Source organism: Delphinus delphis, chromosome 13 (assembly GCF_949987515.2).
Source record: "Delphinus delphis chromosome 13, mDelDel1.2, whole genome shotgun sequence".
Taxonomy (NCBI): domain Eukaryota; kingdom Metazoa; phylum Chordata; class Mammalia; order Artiodactyla; family Delphinidae; genus Delphinus; species Delphinus delphis.
The window spans coordinates 73285975-73308373 of record NC_082695.1 but is presented as its reverse complement, the minus strand read 5'-3'; the positions used below and the strand labels follow the sequence as shown (position 1 = coordinate 73308373).

The window sequence follows — 22399 nt, the reverse complement described above, 5'->3', positions numbered from 1 at the left end:
AACAACCATCTTTATAGATCAGTTTTAAAACATTTTTCTCACCCGCCAAAGATTCCTCATGCAGAACGTTTGGAGGTTCCTTAAAAAATTAAAAATAGAGCTATTATATGATCCTGCAATCCCACGCCTGGGCATATATCCGGAGAAAAACATGGTCTGAAAGGATACATCCCCCCCAATGTTCATTGCAGCATTGTTACAATAGCCAAGACATGGAAGCAACCTAAATGTCCACCAACAGAGGAATGGATAAAGAAGATGTGGTATATACCCACAATGGAATATTACTCAGCCATTAAAAAGAATGAAATAATGCCATTTGCAGCAACATGGATGGACCTAGAGATTGTCATACCGAGTGTAGTCAGACAAAGTGAAATATCATATGATATCGCTTATATGCAGAATCTAAAAAGAAATGACACAAATGAACTTATTTACAAAATGGAAACAGACTCACAGACTTAGAGAACAAATTTATGGTCAGCAGGGAAGTGTCGGGGAAAGGGACAGTTGGGGGTTTGGGATTGACATGTACACACTGCTATATTTAAAATAGATAACCAACAAGGACCTACTGTATAGCACAGGGAACTCTGCTCAATATTCCGTAATAACCTAAATGGGAAAAGAATTTGAAAAAGAATAGATACATGTATATGTATAACTGAATCACTTTACTGTACACCTGAAACTATCACAACGTTGTTAATCAACTATACTCCAATATAAAATAAAAAGTTAAAAAAAAAGATTCCGCATGCATGTTTATTGTTAATTAGTGTTCTCCCCACTGCCTGCACCTTCAGCAACCACTAATCTACTTTTGGCCTCAATCGCTTTCTTTGGACGTTTCATATAAATGAAATCATCTACTATGTGGTGTGTTGTTTCTGGCTTCTTTCACTGAGTATAATGAGAATTCCTTTTAGGTTCATCTGTGTTGTACCATGTACCCTACTTTGTTTCTTTTCATTGTCCATAGTATTCCGTTGTATGGCTAGACCACATTTTGTCTGTCAATTCACTAGTCGGACATCTAGGTTGTTTCCAATGGACATTTAGGTTATTTCCAATTTTTGATAATTATGAGTAATCCTGCTAAGAATATTTATGTACAAGTCTCTGTGTGGACGTATGTTTTCATTACTCTTGGGTGGATACCTAGGAATGGAATTTCTGGGTCTTTTGGTAAATGTATGTGTAACTTTTGAAGAAACCGCCAAGTCGTTTCCCAAAGCATCTGTACCATTTTACATTCCCGCTAGCCGTGTCTGAGGGTTGTTTTTTTCCATAGCCTCACCCACATTTGACTCTCTGTTTTGTAATAGCCATCCTAGTGGGTGTGAAATGCTATCTCATTGTGGTTTTGATTTGTATTTCCCTAATGACTAATGATGTTGAGCGTCTTTTCATGGGCTTATTTATTCATTTATTTAGCCTCTATTTCTCACATCCAACCCTAAAATCATACCCAAGCAAGAGCACGACGCTTGCGCTCCAACAAATCTGGACTCATATCCCAGCCCTGCCACTTGCAGGCAGTGAGGAATTAGGTTTGTTACATCAACTCTTTAAAGTCACCTTAAGCTTCCAAGTCATTATCTGTGAACACCTTCCTGGTAGTTTCACTGTGAGGATTAAATGAGATAATGTTTATGAAGTGCCCAGCCTGGGGGCTGACGCATAGAAGGCATCCCAAACATGCTAACTGTCTCTCCACACCTGGTCTGCCTCCCCAGATTTCCAGAACCCATCTTTGTGAAGGGTGCTTTTCCCTAACGTGGGACTGGGTACTAAGTGACAGTGGGTGTGGCATCCAAATCTGGAGTAACTGACAATGGCCAATTCAGGAACCCAATTGCCCTTGGATTAGGCTGAGTCATCAGGATTAATCCCTCCTGTCCCCAGTGAGAAAGCACGGACAGCTAGCTTTCCTGCAAGCCCCAGAAGAGCTGCTTACCCATTATCTGCAAACGGGCTGAGAGCTCTTCCCTGACCCCTTCGGTTGACAGCAGCCATGCCACTGGCTATCTGTGTGAGGGCAGATTGGCCAAAACAAAACTTGGCATCAGTCGAGGGCTTAAAATGTTCAAAGAATTCTCCTATTACCTCTTACCTGTTCTCCACCAATGTGAGAGGGAGATGTTTTTGTAATTTTGCTGATATTAAACCCAAAGCTGTTGTTAGCAGCTTACACTAACATAGTACTTGCTATGCTATTCAGAAGAGCTTGTACATATACTCAATTTTCCTAACAACTGAAGGAAGCAGATACTGCTCTTCTCTTCATTTTACAGTCGAAACTGAGGAAGAGAGAAGTTAAGCTAGTATGTGGCAGAGCTAAGATTTGAACCCAGGAATCCGGGCCCTTCATCATCACATCCTTCTCCTATTCTCTTAAGGAGTAGATACTCCATCGTGGAGTATCTATCGAAATGTAACATGTGAATATTCTTATCCAGCAATTCCATTTCTTGGTATTTAGTCTAGAGAACCACTTATGTGCCCAAGGAGGCATGTACCAGGAAGTATTTTGAAACACGTTTGTAAGTCTGAAAAACTCCAGCCAAGCTACACGTCATCAACACAAGAGACAGATTAAGCATGGTATTGCCATTTTATGCAATACTGATATCATCAAGCATTTAAAAAAAATAACGCAGCCTTTTATGGATTGGACTGACCTTGTAAGACTGCCGAAACTTGATAAGTAAGATAAGCCAACTGAATGGCAAGTATGTACAATTTAATGACGTATGTACAACAACAGAAAAAAAAAGATACATATATTTAGATGACTCATAGGTAAATGGATGGAGAAATGCCTGAAAGGACGGCAAACCCTTCCTCTTGAGAAAGTACTGAGATGGAGGGATAGTGCTTGTGGGAGACCAACTTTTTTGTGTATTTTAAAGAATACAAATGTATGTATTTGGGCTCTAATTAAAGGTAAACAAAAATTTTTAAAAAGAAAGCAACTTGCTTTGGACTACACAGCTAAAAAAACAAAAACAAAAACATGCAAATCTTGTGTTCATTCCAGTTGATATGTTATCACTCCAGGACTGTCCATGAACCCCACCTTGGCCCCCTCTGCTAATTTCAGTATTTCGTTAGTTATCCATCTGTAGCAGAGAATGCTAAATCTGTCTTCAAGGGTTCTCGCCTTCGGAGAAGCAAGGAAACATGAACCACAGCCTGACTTAACTGTCCTTTCCTTTATAGTCAGTGCCCCGTGGCCAGGATATGTGGTGACTGAACCAACTATGTGAGTCAAATAGCGTGTTTGTCAGTGTTGTAACCTGTGGGACTTTGCCATCAGGGAGCCGTCAGCTGGGAGGAGTCACGGATGGCACACAAGGTCTTCGACGTCACCCCAACTCTTGACGGTTTCATTTGTCCTTTCTTCTCTCTCCATCCACAGCAGTGGCCCCTGGGAATGGGAATAGTCATGTCTTGTAAATTACTATTACAGTTGAATATTATACTAGGAGAAATTTTTAGACATGAATTAGTATATCACTTAAAAAAAAATCATTGTGGTAACCCACAGCAGAAAAGGAAATTGATGAAATGAGTGAAATCTTTCCTTAAAGCCTACCGATTACCATCTTGAAAACCAATCATGTAACAGATTCTTCCTAGACTATTTACATACGTTAGAGGATTAAGTGCTTTACAGGCAATAGCTCATTTAATCTTCACAACCACCTCTGAAGAATATACAACTATTATGCCTTCATTTTACAGATGAGGAAATTGAGCCACCAAATAATGGTGACGCGCTTATTGAGTTAGAAAAGGGTGGAGCCAGAATCTGAACCCGGAGTATCTGGCTCTAGAACTCTTAGCCACCTGTGTTATGTTGCTTCTCAAAAATGTTAAATGGAGGGACTTCCCTGGTGGTCCAGTGGTTAGGACTCCACTGCAGGGGGCCCAGGTTCAGTCTCTGGTCAGGGAACTAAGATCCCACAAGCTGCACGGCATCAAAAGTGACAAACGGAAATGTTAGAACTAAAACTTCTGACTCGTAGTCTGCTGCTTTTCTGGGATGACCCTAACTATATGCCACGTCCAAATCGTATATTAGTTGGAGATACAAAACGTGTCAGTTGCACAGTTCTCATCTTTGGGAAATTTACCACACCAGAAATAAACACACAAAATATATTTACGTGGAAGATGATTCTAAATCTAAGACTGTCTCTAAATTTCCACTGTTTGGATAGAGCGAAATGTTATTTCCAAGCCTGGGGCTCCACAAAGGATAGGCATGAAGCTAGCGCTATAGCCAGAGGACAGAGTGGAGAGGGTCCTCTGGGTTCAGACAGGCTGGTGTTCTTAGGGCTGCTGTGAGGTGTGCGCCGCACAGCTCCAGGGCTGCCTCACACACTGAAGATGTCAGCCCTTGTGGCTATGAGGGGGCCCCAGGGGATGGGCCACTGGAGCTAGGTGATCTTGAACACACTGCCGAACCTTTCTGAGTCTCAGGTTTCTCATCTGTAAGAGGTAGGTGGTATTAATAACCGTTTAGGTCACTTAAAGGAGATTAAGTGAAATAACATACCTGGTGACTAACCAAGCATTTACTGCCAACTTGATGAATTCGCGCTTACTCAAAAATGCCAGCCCACTCGCCGCCCTCCCTGGGGCACCTGCCTGCTTCTCAGAAGGAGCTGTAGTTTCCCGGTTTCACCTGGAGAAATACCTCCCACCTGGCGATTCCTTTGTATTGAATCAACTCCTCTTTGGGGAGGCAAATATGCACACACTTTTTGAGTCCAATAGGGAAACAACTTTGAAAGAGGTGGCATTGGCCGTAGGCTCATGCAGTTTTCCCTCTCCGACGGGGCTGTGGCCGCCCTGCCATCCACTAGGACTTGAGGTTAAAACCGTGGCTGCCCTCCCTGGGGCATTGGCAACCTCTGCAGACAATTCTGATTGTGATCACTTGGGGAAGGGGTGCTATCGCTTCTAGTGGGTCGAAGCCAGGGATGCTGCTAAACGTCCTACGATGCCCAGGACCGCCCCCCATAACAACGTTTCTGGCCCGAATGTCAGCAGTGGTGGGCAAGAAAGCCTGCCCGAGGACTCCCAACCCACCCGCCAGACTGAGTGCAGCCCCCAGCCAAGGGACCACGCTCCTTCTCTCCCTAAGTACCACTCGTGGGGTGCTGGGGTTTCTCGAATTCCTGAGAAAAGTCAGAGACGTCCCAGAACAAATGGTGATGTTGGGGATTTTTATTTTTCAGGTTCATGTGGCATGGAAAGATGACGGACTCAGGAGGGCCCCAGAGACGCACACGTTGATTTTTATCTACTTTGCTTTCCCAGAAAGCTCCTGAGAAGTCAGACTCTGTGCATGATATCGGGTAAGCATCTCTAGCTCCTCACCCTCTGAAATCTACCTGCAGACCAGGTTATTTGGTTCACAAGGGCATTGTTAAAGCATCACCTGGGAAAATAACCTGGGAAGTTGGTTCTGAGTAACTGATTGAGCAACTGAATCCTCTATGATTTTTTTTTCTAGAAGATTTCTTTGAATACCTTTCTGGACACGTTTTAGTGATCTCCTTTACTACCCATTGTGATTCTTGGTTAGGCAACTCCCACACTGGTTCTTTTTTCAGATAATTCACTCTTTTTTGTTTTGTCGTTTTGTTTTTGTTTTTTGCACACACATATATTTATTAATCACACCTTTTGTGCAAAGTATTTAATCCTTAATAAGAATATAAATATATATAAAAGGTATGTTTTGTTCCCTAACTTTTTTTTAAAAAAAACATCTTTATTGGGGTATAGTTGCTTTACAATGTTGTGTTAGTTTCTGCTGTATAACAAAGTGAATCAGTTATACATATACATATGTTCCCATATCTCTTCCCTCTTGCGTCTCCCTCCCTCCCACACTCCCTATCCCACCCCTCTAGGTGGTCACAAAGCACTGAGCTGATCTCCCTGTGCTATGCAGCTGCTTCCCACTAGCTATCTATGTTACACTTGGTAGTGTATATATGTCAATGCCACTCTCTTACTTTGTCCCAGCTTCCCCTTCCCCCTCCCCATGTCCTCAAGTCCATTCTCTATGTCTGCGTCTTTATTCCTGTCCTGCCCCTAGGTTCATCAGAACTTTTTTTTTTTTAGAATCCACTCTTAATTTCCTGTGGTGCATGGGAATGGCATGAATAACTTCACTTTAGACAATTTACTGAACTCTTCTTTATCACCTTTTACTGATATCCCCAGCCTGCCTAAATTCATCTCCCCACTGCTTGCTTTCTTCAGCTATGCTGGTCAGCAGTGAAAACGTTAAAACCAAGACATACATGCCCGGTGGAGGGAAAGCAGAGGGCTGGAATTCCCCCTGACTGGAGAATAAATAATCCAGAACTCCAGAACTGGTGCCCACCGTGGGAAAAGGGATTTATTATTAAAAGAAAATAGAAGTGAAATAATTGGGTAGGGAAGTGGTATATTGTAGCTTGTGAGTTGTTTTCTTTTCTTTCCTGGATTATGTCTACCCTTGAAAACATGGAGGGCACTGATGGCCTTTCCTGAGGGATGACAGGAAACTTTTTGCCCCCGATCCCTTTTTCTAAGTCCAGAGAGGAGAAGAGCCAGCCTCTGAAATGGCTGTGCTTCCTTAGCAGAAGTCAAAATAAAATCTCACCTTTCAATGTGGATGTTTGGGTGTAGGACTGTGCACCCAGACTCCCCAGGCCGAGAGCATAGCCCCCCCCCCTTCTCGGTGTTTGTCCATAGGCAAATATAGAGGAATGGGCTCAAGTCCACTACTGAGGACTTGAATGGGCTCAAGTCCACTACTGAGCCTTCAGAATAGCCCCCTGTCTCCCTAGGAAGCCCCGGTGTTTGGGTGGACCCTAACCTTGGCTACCGGCCCCCTCACACATTAGCCAGATACTTGTGAAACGTTCTGAAAGTGGCTCTCAATATGCAACCTGCAGGTAGGCTTAAAAAACAAGGGTAGGGACTTCCCTGGTGGCGCAGTGGTTAAGAATCTGCCTGCCAGTGCAGGGGACGAGGGTTTGAGCCCTGGTCCAGGAAGATCCCACATGCCGCGGAGCAACTAAGTCCATGCGCCACAACTACTGAGCCTGAGCTCTGGAGCCCGTGAACCACAACTACTGAGCTCACGTGCCACAACCACTGAAGCCTGTGCACACCTAGAGCCCATGCTGCGCAACAAGAGAAGCCACCACAATGAGAAGCCCACGCGCCACAACGAAGAGTAGCCCCCGCTCACCGCAACTAGAGAAAGCCCGTGTGCAGCAACGAAGACCCAATGCAGCCAAAATAAATAACTAAATAAAATTGACTCTTTAAAAAAAAAAACAAGGGTAGGATTTTTGGGTGAGATTTCCAGCAAGTAGAGGGAGAAGAGAGAACCACCCACAAGGTACAAGATACCACTTCCCTGTGCAAGTCTCATTTGCGGCTGATTATTCAGCTCTATACCACATGAAGGGAAAAAACCAGTCAGCCAGTAAGAAACCAGAGGACTCAATCAGCCCTGCTCTGGCTGAAATGAAACACTGGAGCCCAAGAGATCAGAATGAGTTCCCCAGGCTCAGCTCATGCATACTTGATATAATGGCTACAATAAAAGTCAGGAACACGCACAAAAGGAGCAATTAAATGCTTCCTGAGAAGGAATCTGATAAAACGGATGGGAATGGGAACCCAAGTCTGATAAGAACAGGCAGAAATGAAATATGATCAGCAGCTTCCTTGATAGGTTTTCAGAGAAGCTCATTTTTGGTGGTTTAGTCATTTGTTTGAAAGAGACTCGGGTAAGCAGCTGCTGGAGATGTGTCCCTGCACGCAGGTCTGTCTGCTCCTGGAGCCAGGGATCAACTATGCAGGTGCTTACCTGGAGGAGAAGGAAAGAGGTAGCGCAGCTGGGAGACCCCAAATTAGAAGAGACATAGAGAGGAAGGGAGAGGGTCCCTGAGCCCCCCTCAGGTCCTGTCCACGGTACAGTTCTCACTGACTTTCTTGTTACTCCCGCCCCTGACATTTTTAGCTCTCCCCCTTCTAAGCCTTAGGAGAACATGGAGTTTTTCTCTTAATGATCTCTGGGGTTGCTCGCCAAAGATCGTGTGATAAGACAGAAACACAAGAATGTTCCTGGGATGGATTCAGAATGGTGTATTGCTCCCAAATACTGGGCTTTCCTCCGGTATAGATGGTACATTTTATACATTTTCAATGACATGGAAGCTAGTGAGAAAGCTCGTTGGCACAGACTGGAAACCTTCCTGCCCTGTCTGTCACAAGGGGAAAAAAGATCCCAAGGGGTGAATGGAATTCCTGGGGGGTTTACCAGATTAGCCTCTTAGCATTACATCCGGTTAATGATCACCAGGGGAGGATGAACCCCTTCTGAGGGAGAAAACGTAGGTCAATTTTGTGATGATGTCACTCACATGTGCATAGTACCAGCCTGGGAAACCTACATTCCAAACTCCTTTATCCTTAGGAAGACATGGTTTTAGCTAATCTACTTTGTTCTTCCCTCTTTTGTACCGTAACATACACTCAACTCTGAGCACTGTTAAAGTATAATTTTCACTCCCATGCAAATACAGAGTGAACTTCAAAGATTTTATTCAATTCTTTGAATAAAGAGGGAACCAGAAAATATTAAGGCCTGGTCAAAGAACATTTGAGGAATTGGGTATTTATAGGCAACCTAATAAAGGAATGTTAGGATAAGATTGCTGCATTAGATAAAACACTGGTTAATGTCCTATAGGGCAATAAACCATAATTTGTGGGGTTATCTTGTCTGCTAGACAGAGATTATTTGCATCTCCATTGAATGCAAATCTACAAGCTTATATGTAACTTCACTAAATCTGGGAATTTTAATCAATAGTAATCATTGATGAAACAAAGTACATTCCCCTACATAACTCTTAGATGGACCTTTGCTCCCATGTGACACTGAAACAAGATACCATCCACAGTTTTGGCTTCTTTTTAAGTTTTAGATAGTTTTTCTTGATAGCGTCTTAAGATTAGGAGCAACATTTTTCATTTTGTCTGCCCTACTCTCACCCCAGCACCGCATCATCTTAGGCATGTAACATGCCCAATAGTGTTTATTGAAGGATGCATTTTTTAAAAATTAATTTATTTTTTTTTTGACTGTGTTGGGTCTTCGTTGCTGCATGCGGGCTTTCTCTAGTTGCGGCGAGCAGGGGCTACTCTTCGTTGCAATGTGCGGACTTATCGCGGTGGCTTCTCTTGTTGCAGAGCACGGGCTCAGTAGCTGTGGCTCACAGGCTCTAGATCGCAGGCTCAGTAGTTGTGGCGCACGGTCTTAGTTGCTCCGCGGCATGTGGGATCTTCCCGGACCAGGGCTCGAACCCGTGTACCCTGCATTGGAGGAGGATTCTTGACCACTTTGCCACCAGGGAAGTCCAAAGGATGCATTTTTATCAATGAGAGGAAGCTTTTCTAGTTCCCCAAGTGACATATACAGCATGTTTATCCCTATTGTTTATCACCCATTCTTTTTTTTTATCACCCATTCTTATTCATAGCTTTATGATTTTTTTTCCTAAAGATGCTTCACATAATAAGAATATTCTTATTTCTTTATCATCAGGTCAGCCCAAGCCAGAGGTAACTTCGTATAAGAATGGTCAAACCATAGATGAGTGTGGCATTGTCTCCAGTTGTGAATTCTTTGAGAATCAATATATTCATCTGTTACATCTCTGTTGGTAAGTGGATGTGCCTCTGTGAACTTGTTCACTAAGATACCCATGTTCTGTCACGTGCTGGTTACTATGAGGTAAGGCCAAAAGATTGGCTCCTGTTTGGTTTTTGAGTTCTGCTGGATGCGATTAGCAGTCATCAAACAAGGCATCCAGCAGTGACTCTGCTGAGCTCTGCCTGGTAACTCATCACACTCCTCTAATTTGCTGTCATTGATGGAATTACAACTTTATCTAGAATTTTACTCAAGGTGGCCCAGCCATTTGCATTCATTGAATGGGCTCTTCATTTAATCTTATTCTCTCTGGAAAGTTAAGAAGCTTCATGGGATTTCAGCATCTGTCACGGAACATTTCTTGTGTAAGAATGGAAGGAAGGAGAAGTGATGGACCCTGACCCCATAGCAAGTTGGTGGTGGAGTTAAGGCTAGAAACTGTGCCTCCTGGCTTGGTTTGAGGAAGTAGCGTGGTCCAGTATAGTGGTTTCTCATTCTTTTTCGTTCCCGCAAGAACTATGTGTTTGGATGAAATCAGGAAGCTCCATGTGTGAAGTAGAGAAATGAAAACTCCTCTGGTTGAAGCTGGCTGGGGAGTCTGTGCTCTTGGTCCCCAGTGCTGCTGGATTGATCTTCATGTCACTTGTGGTGGCTCTGAGGAGACTGAGGTCTGCAGAGCATGGTATGAAAATGACTGGTAGGCATGGATGTGTGTACATAGCCTCGGAGCTGAAAATAACAAAGTGAAGACTTGGGTTTGCATTTTAGTTCTGCCGTTTTCTGGCTGTGTGACCTTAGCCAGTTACTTAACCTCTCTGAAACTCAATCTCTTCATCCCTAAAATGGTGGCTGAGAGAATTAAATGATTTAGTGCTTGTAAAAGGCTTGTTATAGAGTAGTTGCTAATAAAAGCTTTCTTATCTCCTCATCTATGCCTTTGTTTCAAAGTAAGGTCAGAGGTCATTTTACCATGGTTGAAATGCCTGACTCAACTGGCTTATGGCATATCAACCTGATAATTCCAGACATCCGTTTATTCATTCATTATTTACTTTTTAAATTATATTCATCAAGCAGCTACTATACGGCAGGCATGTTGCTTAATGCCGGGGTTGAAGTGAACAATGTGAACACTGTCTGCACCGTCATGAAACCTCAAGTCCATCAGGGAAGACAAGTGGTAAACAAGTCATGCCCTCATGCTCCAATAGACTGGGAAGCAGCCCAGCTGCCACGGCTGCCCCTCAGCCATGGATTGGACTTCCTGCCTCTTCATTCCAATTTTGCCAAGGCCTTCCCCACTCTCCTCTTTACCCCATTCACCTTAGAATCTACCTGTACAGCTCACAGGCAATTCTAGTTACCCATGGATCTGGTACCCAGCCTCAAACATCCTCTTCTCCTTTGCACAGTCCCCGCTTTGGGTGCTTATTTACTTCTCAGGATTAATGATTGTTCAGTAGACTGTGGGCCTCCTAAAGGCAGGAACCCTCTCTGTTTCACATTAATACATTATCTATCTATCTATCTATCTATCTATCTCTATCTATCTATCCATCCATCTCAAATATATATTTGTTGTTGTAGTTGTGGTTGTTAGTTTGCTTAGATCAGCATTGGCAAGTTTTTCTGTAAAGGGCCAGATGGTAAATATTTTAGGCTTTGAAGGCCAGACGGTCTCTGTCACAACTCCTCAGCTTTGCCAGCATGGTGCTAAAGCAGCCACACACACAGACACACACACACAGACACACACACACAGACACACACACGAAAGCATGGTTGTGTTCCAATAAAACTTTATTTATAGAAGCAGTTGGGGGCCAGGTTTGGCTTGTGGACCATAGTTTGCAACCCCTGGTCTAGATGGCAAGATCCTTGAGAATATACACAGAGTACTTGTATATCTTCTGCTCTTCCCTTGTTCCTCTGAGCATGCAATACATATTTCTTGATTGACTCATTTGGGTCTTACACTAAGCTAAAATAGTATACTCACGTTTTAGCCAGAAGGGAAGCTTAGTGTGTATTCTTTTACTGATGAGATACCATTTAGGAATTGAGACTTGCTATTGTTATTTGTTTTTTTATAGAGGACCAGGAATATAGGCAAACCCAACATCTGTAGGGTGTTAAGGAAGTTAAGAAGTAGCCATGGTGAAGCCCCAGGGTCAGGTGGGCAGGTTACATGGGAGAGGCCAACACAGGAAAGAGAAACTTAGCAAGGGAGCTAGTGCTGTGGAAGGGGCAGGGGGTCCTCATTCTCTGCTCTGAAGTCCAGCAGGGCAGTGGTTTATCGTAAAAATGAAAGGTTAAATGTGACAGAATGCACTCTTTCCAAGTTCCTGGCCTGCCCTTTTGAAAAGTAGACCCCTACTGGGAAAAAGTATTCAGTCCTAAGGCAAGGAGAATGGTAGGGCAAGATAACAAAAGATGTGACTGCATTCTTTTCTGCTTAGTAGTAAATATGTGGGATACTAATAATTTTTAAAAGTTCGGGCTTTCTACACTAGTAGTTCTGAGCTGTAGCTGCCCATGAGCAGGGCAATAAAACCCACTAACGCTTGTCCTTCACCCTTGACAAAGTCAGTCCCCAGCCCAGGTGATTGTAATGTGTTGTCCAAGATGCAAAATACTTTACACCCGAAAACATTCATCTGCAAAGTAGTTTGACTTCTACCCGTTTATTAAGTGCTGGTTAAGAAAATGGGTGGGATGTTGTGCAAATGTCTTTCAAAGACTGAAAGTGAGCTGTTAGTTACGATATTAGTCTTGAATTTTCTTGCCATTATCAATGCACCATAAATCACCTGATTAGCTCATAGTTTCCCAAAGAAAAGTACTTTGCTTCACCTACCTGGGTTTAGTCCTTCAGTCATTAAGTCTGAGTTCTTAGATATTTGAAAGCTCCTGTTTCTGTGTTTCCCAGCTTTTTCTGGTTTAATAAACCTGATCTGCAGTTCTGCTTTGAGGCCAAGAGCCCTGCTTCCGTATTTATCCACATTCTTCATCTTGCCTCTTTCCTCAACCAGGTAGCACCTCTTCCCCCGTCCTTCCTGCGTTCTCCTCCTCATACCACCCTAATCTCGTACTTTGGGCAAATGACACTACTTGGAGAGATTGATCAGTGCTGTTGTGACCTTTCCATTACCACAGGTCAAGTGTGCTTGGCAGACAAAAGACATGGAAAGCCAAGAAAGCATTCCAAGAGAGAGAAACATCAATGATGACAGTACGGTTTGCACTGTAGCGTGAAATTTTTTTTTTTTCCCTAAAGACATAGGGGTCGGGAGGAGGGGAAGAAAATGCAAATATTGATAGATGTTTTCTACCTCATAGTGAAAGCAAGTCACGAGGACGTGTATACAAATGGGGAACTGTGGTCTCTTATGAACACAATTTAAAGACAGGCAGCAAAGCAACAGATACAAATCTGTCCAGGAACCCACACCTAGAGAGAGATACTCCTCTCCGCAGCAAGGAGGCCTCTTTGGATGGTCACGGTCACGTCCACCAGTGCTGAGAGTGAGCCCAGGTTACAAGTGAGGCAGAAAGGAGGGAGGCGAGGGGGGTGGCCAGGGCAGGAGTTCCGACAGGGTTAGAGGGATGGAGAAGCAGCCCTTTTTTTTTTTTTTTTTTTTTTTTTTTTGCAGTACGCGGGCCTCTCACTGTTGTGGCCTCTCCCGTTGCGGAGCACAGGCTCCGGATGCGCAGGCTCAGCGGCCATGGCTTACGGGCCCAGCCGCTCCACGGCATGTGGGATCTTCCCGGATCGGGGCACGAACCCGTGTCCCCTGCATCGGCAGGCGGACTCTCAACCACTGCGCCACCAGGGAAGCCCAAGCAGCCCCTTTTGATCTCTCGTCAGCTCAGCCCTGGCATTGGCTGGGCTGGAGGCGGACCCTGCAGAAGGCCTGGTGGGAACAGTGGCCGGGAGAACTGCACAGTCATCGCAAGCCAGTCTGCTCATATGAGTATGGGTTGCACAGGGTGCCCCAAATTCGTGTTCACCTGGAACCTCAGAAAGTGACCTTGTTTGGAAATAGGGTCTTTGCAGATGTAATTATTTAAATGAAGATGAGATCATACTTAGATTAATATGGGTCCTGACTGGTATCCTTATAAAGAGAGAAAACTGAAAACTGGTGTCCTTATAAAGACACAGATGGAGTGTGAAAACAGCCACGTGAAGACAGGCAGAGATTGGGGCGATGCAGCTGTGAGGTGCGAAAAGCCCAGGATTGCCAGCGGCCACCCGAGGCTGGGAAGGGGCAAAAGGAGAGATTCTTCCAGAGAGCCTTCAGAGGGAGCTGAAGACCTGCTGAGACCTTGATCTTGGACTTCTGGCCTCCAGAACTGGGAAGGAATAACTTTTTGTTTTATGCTGTTCTCTTTGCGGTAGCTTGTTATGCCGGCTCTAGGAAACTAATACGTGGTGTGTCTGAGCATTCTAAAAAAATGCTATTTACCTACCTTGGCATAGGGCTGACCAGCTTTACCTGATAACATAGAGCTGGTTCCCAAGAAGATAGCAGCTGAGTTCATCCAGGCCACCTGGGAGGCATCTGTGGTCAAAGGGCAAAGAACGTTTTTCCAACTCTACCATAACTGGGTATTTACTCAAGATTTTGAAGGAAAAAAAATCAATATGAAAACTTCCTGGGTCACTTATGTTTATGCCCCCAGGGAACATCTGGCCATGTCTGGAGACATTTCTTTTTTTTTTTTTTTTTTTTTGGCGGTACGTGGGCCTCTCACTGCTGTGGCCTCTCCTGTTGCGGAGCACAGGCTCCGGACGCGCAGGCTCAGTGGCCATGGCTCACAGGCCCAGCCGCTCCGCAGCATGTGGGATCTTCCTGGACCGGGGCATGAACCCGTGTCCGCTGCATTGGCAGGCGGACTCTCAACCACTGCGCCACCAGGGAAGCCCTGGAGACATTTTTGATTGTCACAGCTGGGAAGGGGTGCTACTGGCATCCGGGGGGTAGAGGCCAAGGAGGCTGCTGAATGTTTGACATTGCCCAGGGCAACACCCCACAGCAAAGAACCAGCCATTCTATAATGCCAGTAGTGCTGAGGTTGAGAAACGGTGTAATAAACCACCACAAAACAAAACAGAGGGCCCTGCACCAGCAGCAGCTGATTATTTCTCACGAATCTGTGGGCTGGCAGTGGTTCTTCCCCTGGAGTTGCCTGGCCCACTCATGCTCACTCATGGACTTGAGTCAGTCTGGGGATTGGCCGGGCTGGAAGGTCCAAGATGGTCTCACCAACAGGTCTGGTAGTTGATGCTGGCTGTTGGCTGGGCCACCTCAGTTCTCCTCCACGTAGACTGTTACCCTCCAGTTGGCTGGAACTGGCTTCCTATGTGTTGGTCTCAGGGGAGCAATCCAGGAGAAAGCTGCAAGCCCTCCTGAGCTCCTTCACAACACCATCCCCACCACGTCCCCTGGGCCAGAGCAAGTCACAGGGCCAGACCAGATTCAAGAGGCAGGAAGAGAGAGGCCACCTCTTAAAGAGTGGAGCAGGAATGTCACATTGCAGCAGAGTGTACATAACTGGGTGAGAGGAATTAGTGGGCGCATTTTGTAATCTACTGTACCCTTAAGAGTTTAAAATAAGCTTTGCTGCTTGTGAGCTGTGTGGCATTGAGCAAGCCAGTTAACTTCTCTGAGCTTCAGTTTCTTCATCCGTAAAATGAGTGTTTGTGATGATGTATTGAGATGATTCACGCAAAATGATCAGCGAAGTGTGCAGATCAGTGCAACAAGTATTCGTTGTTACTAATTATCACTTCCTGAAAGTCTTGTGTTCCCAGAATTACTCTGAAAGAATTACTCTGTCCTAGCATATAATACCAGGTGTGTTTAGAGCCAGAATAATTTTATATGAATAGTTTTGAAAATGTTAGAATCAATGGAGAATTTTGAAAGACAAGAAGGAAATGGATATTTAATAGGAGAGCTGTAACCAGACACAGGGTTGAAGATGTTTTTGTCATACGTGTTTATACTCCAAACCCTGTTTGGATGGTTTTTAGAAGGTGGAATCTGTGATTTTCGTGACGTCTCGGCCTTTTCAGTTATTCCTCACATCTGGATGGACAGACAGACGCCAGGAGTCTGATACTATGTATAAAATAGATAACTAATGAGAACCTACTGTATAGCACAGGGAACCCTACTCAGTGCTCTGTGGTGACCTAAATGGGAAGGAAATCTAAAAAGGAGGGGATATATGTAGACATATAGCTGATTCACTTTGCTGTACAGCAGAAACTAACACAACATTGTAAAGCAACTATACTCTAATAAAAATTAACTTAAAAAAAAAAGAAAGGTAGCTTAGTTTGGCAGTGTTTTTCCTCTCTGCTATTTGCCCCTTGGAGGATAAAATATAATTAACACGTTTGATCAAGGACCCACTGGGTAGAAATAAAGATGACTGAATCTTGCTATGTCTTGGCTAAGAGGGAAAAGGCATTTCATCCAAGGTCAGAAAGCATTTTGTGAACTTCGTGTTCCCGTGAGCTTAAGTAGGTGTCACAAGTCTTAAGGGGGAGTGGTAGAGCTTTCTGGCACCAGGAAGGCCTCTGTGTTCCCAGCACGGAGCTGGGACGGGCTCCTGCGGCATTCTTCCTGAATGAATTCAGCAGATACGCTTTGTGGCCATTCCTCAGACCACTGCCTGGAACATTTCTGGAGTGAGTCCCAAGGGTGTGACAAGAAACACCCATTTGGTCCCCAGGATGATAGGTCCGTGCTGATAATTGCTGCTCATCGCCACATTCCGGTTTTAACTTTGGTAGGTAAGTGTCTCAGTGGAGTGGATGGTGATGGGAACCACACCATGGGACACTCAGCCTTTCCTGTGTGCTCGCTCATCCTTTCCTGGGGACCAGACTTGGGCAGTTGCTCCCACCATGGTGCTGACTCTCAGGGCAGATCTATGCTAGTCTGGGGGCAGGTGACAGGTCAGTCCCTGAGCCCCTCCCCAGATGGTGGGACAGCCAGAGAAAGATGCACTAGTCACTGGAAATTGGACACACACTGAATGGCTCGGGAAAGGCCATTGCATCGACACCTTCTGAGAACTTAGAGAGGACCAATAACATGAGGGAAGTTCTTGGGCCAACTGGGGTTCAGTCTCACTTTGTAATCACAGAATCATGGGCTGACATTTCTGAGGACTGAGAAGATAGTGAGAGAGGGAAAGCGGGGGTTGGGGTGGGGAGAGAGGACAAGCTCTCTGGTGTCTCTTCTCATAAAGGCACTAATCCTGTCACAAAAGCCCCACCTAATCACCTCCCAAAGGCCCCGTTTCCAAATACCATCATATTGGGAGTTAGGGCTTCAACATATAAATTTTAGGGGGACATAGTTCAGTCTACAGGATTGCCCCAGATATGGAAGGTGTCCCAACCACATGCAGGGACAGGCTTGGACCAGGCCAGTGGGGGTATATGGGGGACCACTGGTTAAGGATCAGAGATTTGGGCTTCCCTGGTGGCACAGTGGTTAAGAGTCCGTTTGCCAATGCAGGGGACAAGGGTTCGAGCCCTGGTCCGGGAAGATCCACATGCCACAGAGCAGCTAAGCCCGTGCACCACAACTACTGAGCCTGCACTCTGGAGTCCGTGAGCCACAACTACTGAGCCCACGTGCCACAACTACTGAAGCCCACGTGCCTAGAGACTGTGCTCCACAACAAGAGAAGCCACCGCAATGAGAAGCCCGTGCACCGCAACGAAGAGTAGCCCCCGCACGCCGCAACTGAAGAAAGACTGCGCAGCTACGAAGACCCAGCACAGCCAAAAATAAATAAATTAAATAAATAAATTTATTTAAGAAAAAAAAGAATCAGAGATTTGCAGCACTCTGCGAGGCCATGTGTAGATACTTACAAGGGCTGGCTCCAGAGTCATAGCGCCCAGGTTCAAGTGTCAGCCTCTTAATTGGGCATGTAGCTTAGCTTCTATCTGCCTCAGTTTCTATATCTGTAAAGTGGGAATAATAACAGTATCTACCTTGCAAGGCTGGGGGAAGATGACCTGAGATAATACACGTAAGGTTTTTAGAACAGTGCCTGTTACTTAGCAAATGCCAGGTAAATGTTCACTCTTTTTACCCTGAGGTCTTTTGTGATTTGTTTGACACAGTTAGTCACTCTCAGTCATAAGAGTTTGAAAGTGCAATCAGGCTGCCTGCCCGTTTCAGAGAAGATGAGGTCAAGCAGATCTTGGAATTCTTGAGTGAGAATCTTAGTGCAGATTCCAGAGCTGGTATAGTGTGACCGCTGCTTATATAGGTGTTAACAAGCCAGGCTCCGTCCAAAGACATGGACTCTACCCAGGTAGGCAGGACAGATGCAAGACTGTATGTGAAGCTTGGGGCAATGATTCAGTCCAGATCTTGAAGTATTAACTCAGTTCTGAGCCATTACTGAGCTCCAGTGTTACTCAGGCCCACAGGGCCTTTTCCCTTGCTCTTCCCTCTACCTGGAATGTTCTCTCCCCAGATAACCCCATGGCCAATTCTCTTACTGCCTTCAGGTTTCTGCTCAAAATCACCTGCTCACTGAGACCTTCTCTGACCAGCCATCTGGTCAGAAAAAATAGCACTCACGGGCTTCCCGGGTGGCGCAGTGGTTAAGAATCTGCCTGCCAATGCAGGGGACACAGGTTTGAGCCCCAGTCCGGGAAGATCCCACATGCCGCGGAGCAACTGAGCCCGAGCGCCGCAACTATTAAGCCTGCGCTCTAGAGCCCATGAGCCACAACTACTGAGCCCGTGCACCACAAGTCCTGAAGCCCGCGTGCCTAGAGCCCGTGCCGCGCAACAAGAGAAGCCACCTTAATGAGAAGCCCGTGCACTGCAACAAAGAGTGGCCCCCGCTCGCCGCAACTAGAGAAAGCCCGCGTGCAGCGACGAAGACCAACACAGCCAAAAAAAAAAACAAAACGAAACAAAATAGCACTCCCTGCCTGCCCCCAGCGTACCCTGCCTTCCTTATCTTGCTTTCCTTTTCATGTAGCATGTGACATAATGTATGTGTGTGTACACACACACATTTAACAGCTTTGCGTAGGTATGTTGGATATACAGTGAACTCTGTGCATTTAAAGTGTTCAATTCGGTGAGCTTTGACACGTGCACACACACATGGAACCATCACCGCCACCAAGAGAGTGGACACATCTGTCCCCTCAAAAGATCTCTCGATGCCCCCTTGCAACCCCACTTTCCTGCCCTCTCTGTCTACCCATCCTCACACAACAACTGATCTGCTTTCGGTCACTGGAGACTAGTTTGTCTTTTCTAGAGTTTGTATATATATGAGGTCGTGGAGCATGTAGTCTTTTGTAGCTGGCTTCTTTCGCTTCCACGTAATTATCTCGAGAGTAACCCGTGTCATCTGGTGTGTCAGTGCTTCATTTCTTTCATGGCTGAGCAGCGTTCCTCAGTTTCATGGTTTGGATCTAGCAGAGTTGTTATTCCGTTGATGGACACTTGGGTTATTTCCTGGCATGGTATATATTTATTTGTATTTTTCTTTGTCGTGAGTTTCCCCCAACTGGAAGGTAAGTTCCATGGGAGCAGAAACTTGTCTGATCTGTTCCCTGCTGGACCTCCAGTGGCCAGCGCCCTCTCAACAGGAATTCGATAAAGAGTTGTGGGTTGAATTAGGCAATGCATATAGTGCTTTTGTTATATTCTTTACTGAGTCCTGATCTGAGGGGAGAGGAAAGAGCTGCTGGGGTTCAGGGCACGCTACCCCCAAATATGGTACCTTGGCATATGGAAGGTCTTAAGCTGAGGGAATTTTTTTAAATGGAAGAAGCAGGAGGATCACTCTGACCTTCTCCCCTCGCCTTTCTTCCCTGAAACAGGTCCTAAAACTCCCCTGTGAAAGGTGTGTCCCCTGTACCAGGAGGAGGGAAGGCCTTGAGATGGGGAAACTGGAGCCAAGAACTCTGTACAAACAAACCTTGTTAAACTCCCCCTTCTCTTCCTGTTACCTCTTCACCATTTACCACCCACAGCCCAAACCCTTCGTCTTGTCAGTTCTTCACAAATTTATTGTTTCTGCGTCTAAAAGGTCTAAAAGCTTCCTACTCTGGTCACTTCTTTGGGTCTTCATTCTCTTGTGAAGGCTCCACGTACATGTACAAATTCAATGGACTTCGTATATGTTGCTCCTGTTCATCTGTGCTTGTCAGTTTAATTTCTCCTCCCCCATAGAGCCATTCTCCGGACAGCCATCTGAACCCCGGGGGAAGGATCTGAATTATGGTGGCTTCTTGGTGGTCAGCCTGCTGGCACTGTAGCGGCTGTGCTGCTGAAGGGGTTGGGAAGGTGGGGAATAATGTTAAAAGGCCTCCTGCAGGAGCTGTAGGCCAAGGCCACCATGTCAGTGGCTCCTTGTCACCCATTAAGCTGCAGGGAGCCTGAGTTTCTGGTCACTCTGTGGCTGCCCCCTTTCTGGCCACGTCATTCCCCACTCCCTGGGCCGCTGCCCCAGTGGGCTGGGAATGCTTCCTCCTTGCCAACCCTGCCTAGCCTTCCCCCAGCATGGGCCTGCTCCCCCCGGCCCCGTGCCAGCTCCCTGCTGTCCTGTCTGCTGCCAGCACCGGGCCTGCTCACCCAGTGGGCCCAGGAGATGGGAGCGAGGCTGAGGTGCAATGAGGTGGCCCGGTGAGGATGTCTAAGAGGTTCACAGCTAGCACCAAGGCTCCTACGACAGAGCAGCAGGCAAAGAGAAGCAATTAAATTGTGATGGGTTTCTTCCCTGACCACAGTCTCCAAGGCTGCTTTTGAGAGAGAAGTTCTTGGGTCTGGTTTTGCACGTTCCCCCCTGCCTGGGTCGAGCAATTCGCTTTTTAAAAAAGCAAAACCAACCTGAACAGCTACTGAGTTCCATGGTGGGGGGAAGCTGCTGGGCGTTTACTGGGGACCCCTAACCACCAGTCAAGTGGCAGATGCTATTTTTCTGAGAATTTAATAAAGGGACCTTCACTCTTCATAGATAACGGCAGAGCCATGGAGCTGGAAGCGACTCTAAGACCTTGTCGCTCAGAGTTGATTTCCCCTGGAGCCTTGTTAGAACGCCAGAGTTCCAGCCCTCACCCCGACTGGCAAATCAGATTCAGCATTTTAACGAGATCCCAGGCGATCTGTGTGCACAGTAACGCACGAGAGGCCCTGCTCTATGGATTACCCCGCTTCTGGCTATACATTACTCCTGGGGAGCTCTTAAAAAATACTGAGGGGCTTCCCTGGTGGCGCAGTGGTTGAGAGTCCGCCTGCTGATGCAGGAGACGCAGGTTCGTGCCCCGATCCGGGAAGATCCCACATGCCGCGGAGCAGCTGGGCCCGTGAGCCATGGCCGCTGAGCCTGCGCGTCCGGAGCCTGTGCTCCGCAACGGGAGAGGCCACAACAGTGAGAGGCCCAGGTACCGCAAAAAAAAAAAAAAGAAAAGAAAAGCTGTCAGAAGCTCAGCACTTTTGTGCCAAATGGAAGCCAGGAAACCACTCCCCGGACGAGGCCAGGCTGAGATCCCTCCTCTGCCATCCACTTACTGGCTCCCCTACGTCCTTCGCTAGGTACCCGGAGCTAACGTTCATTTAGCTCAGCGCTATCTGAGCCCTGACTGCTCATCACAGTCACTTGGGAGGCTTAAAAAACACCAACGGCAAAGCCCTTCACCCTGAGATGCTGCTTAATTGATTTTTTTTGGGGGGGGGCCCTGGCACTGGTATATTTTTCCCTCTTTTATTTATTTTTTATTTTTTTTGCGGTACACGGGCCTCTCACTGTTGTGGCCTCTCCCGTTGCGGAGCACAGGCTCCGGACGCGCAGGCCCAGCGGCCATGGCTCACGGGCCCAGCCGCTCCGCGGCATGTGAGATCTTCCCGGACCGGGGCACGAACCCGTGTCCCCTGCATCGGCAGGCGGACTCTCAACCACTGCGCCACCAGGGAAGCCCCCCTGTTTTAAATAGATTATTTTTTCGAGCAGTGTTAGGTTCACCGCAAAATGGAGCCGAAAGCACAGTTTCCATATCTACCCGCTGTCCCCAACGCAGACTCTCCCGCTGTCTGCGTCCCCCATGAGACTGGGATGTTTGTTACAACTGATGAGCCTCCACCGACACGTCGTTACCAGCCAGAGTCCAGGGTTTACATCAGGGCTCACTCTCGGCATCGTACAACCTATGGGTTTGGGACAATGTGTAGTGACATCTATCCACCAATATAGTATCATACAGAATTGTTTCACCGCCCTAAAAATCTTCTGGCACTGGTATTTTTTTATAAGCACTCCAAGGGATTCTAGGGTTCAGCCAGAGCTGGGAACTACCGATCTAGAGCTTCGTGTGCGCCAGGTCCTGCTTTAAGCACTTTACAGGAGTGAACTCGCATAATCCTCATGTCACCCCCTGGCGTAGGCCTATTTATTGTCCTGAGCCACTCAGTAGCTTGTCCAGTATGACATGGTGGACGGGCAGCATGTGAACCCAGGCAGGCTTGCCGCTAAGTCTGTCCCTTACCCGTTATACACTGTACTGACTTCGTAGCCCGCTTCCCCGATCTGCTCGGAACTGCACCTGAGTGAAGAGGAAAAGTAGAATTTCCCTGGCGCTTCTCTCCT

General features: G+C 46.3%; 1 protein-coding gene across 1 annotated transcript in view; it reads left to right on the top strand.

Moving 5' to 3' along the window:
- The first annotated feature begins 5274 nt into the window (after positions 1–5274).
- Positions 5275–22399, top strand: part of ALPK2 (alpha kinase 2) — a 113323-nt gene continuing 96198 nt past the window's right edge. The window contains 2 exon segments of the mRNA XM_060029552.1: positions 5275–5361; positions 9616–9758. Coding sequence (XP_059885535.1) covers positions 5275–5361; positions 9616–9758 — 230 coding nt within the window.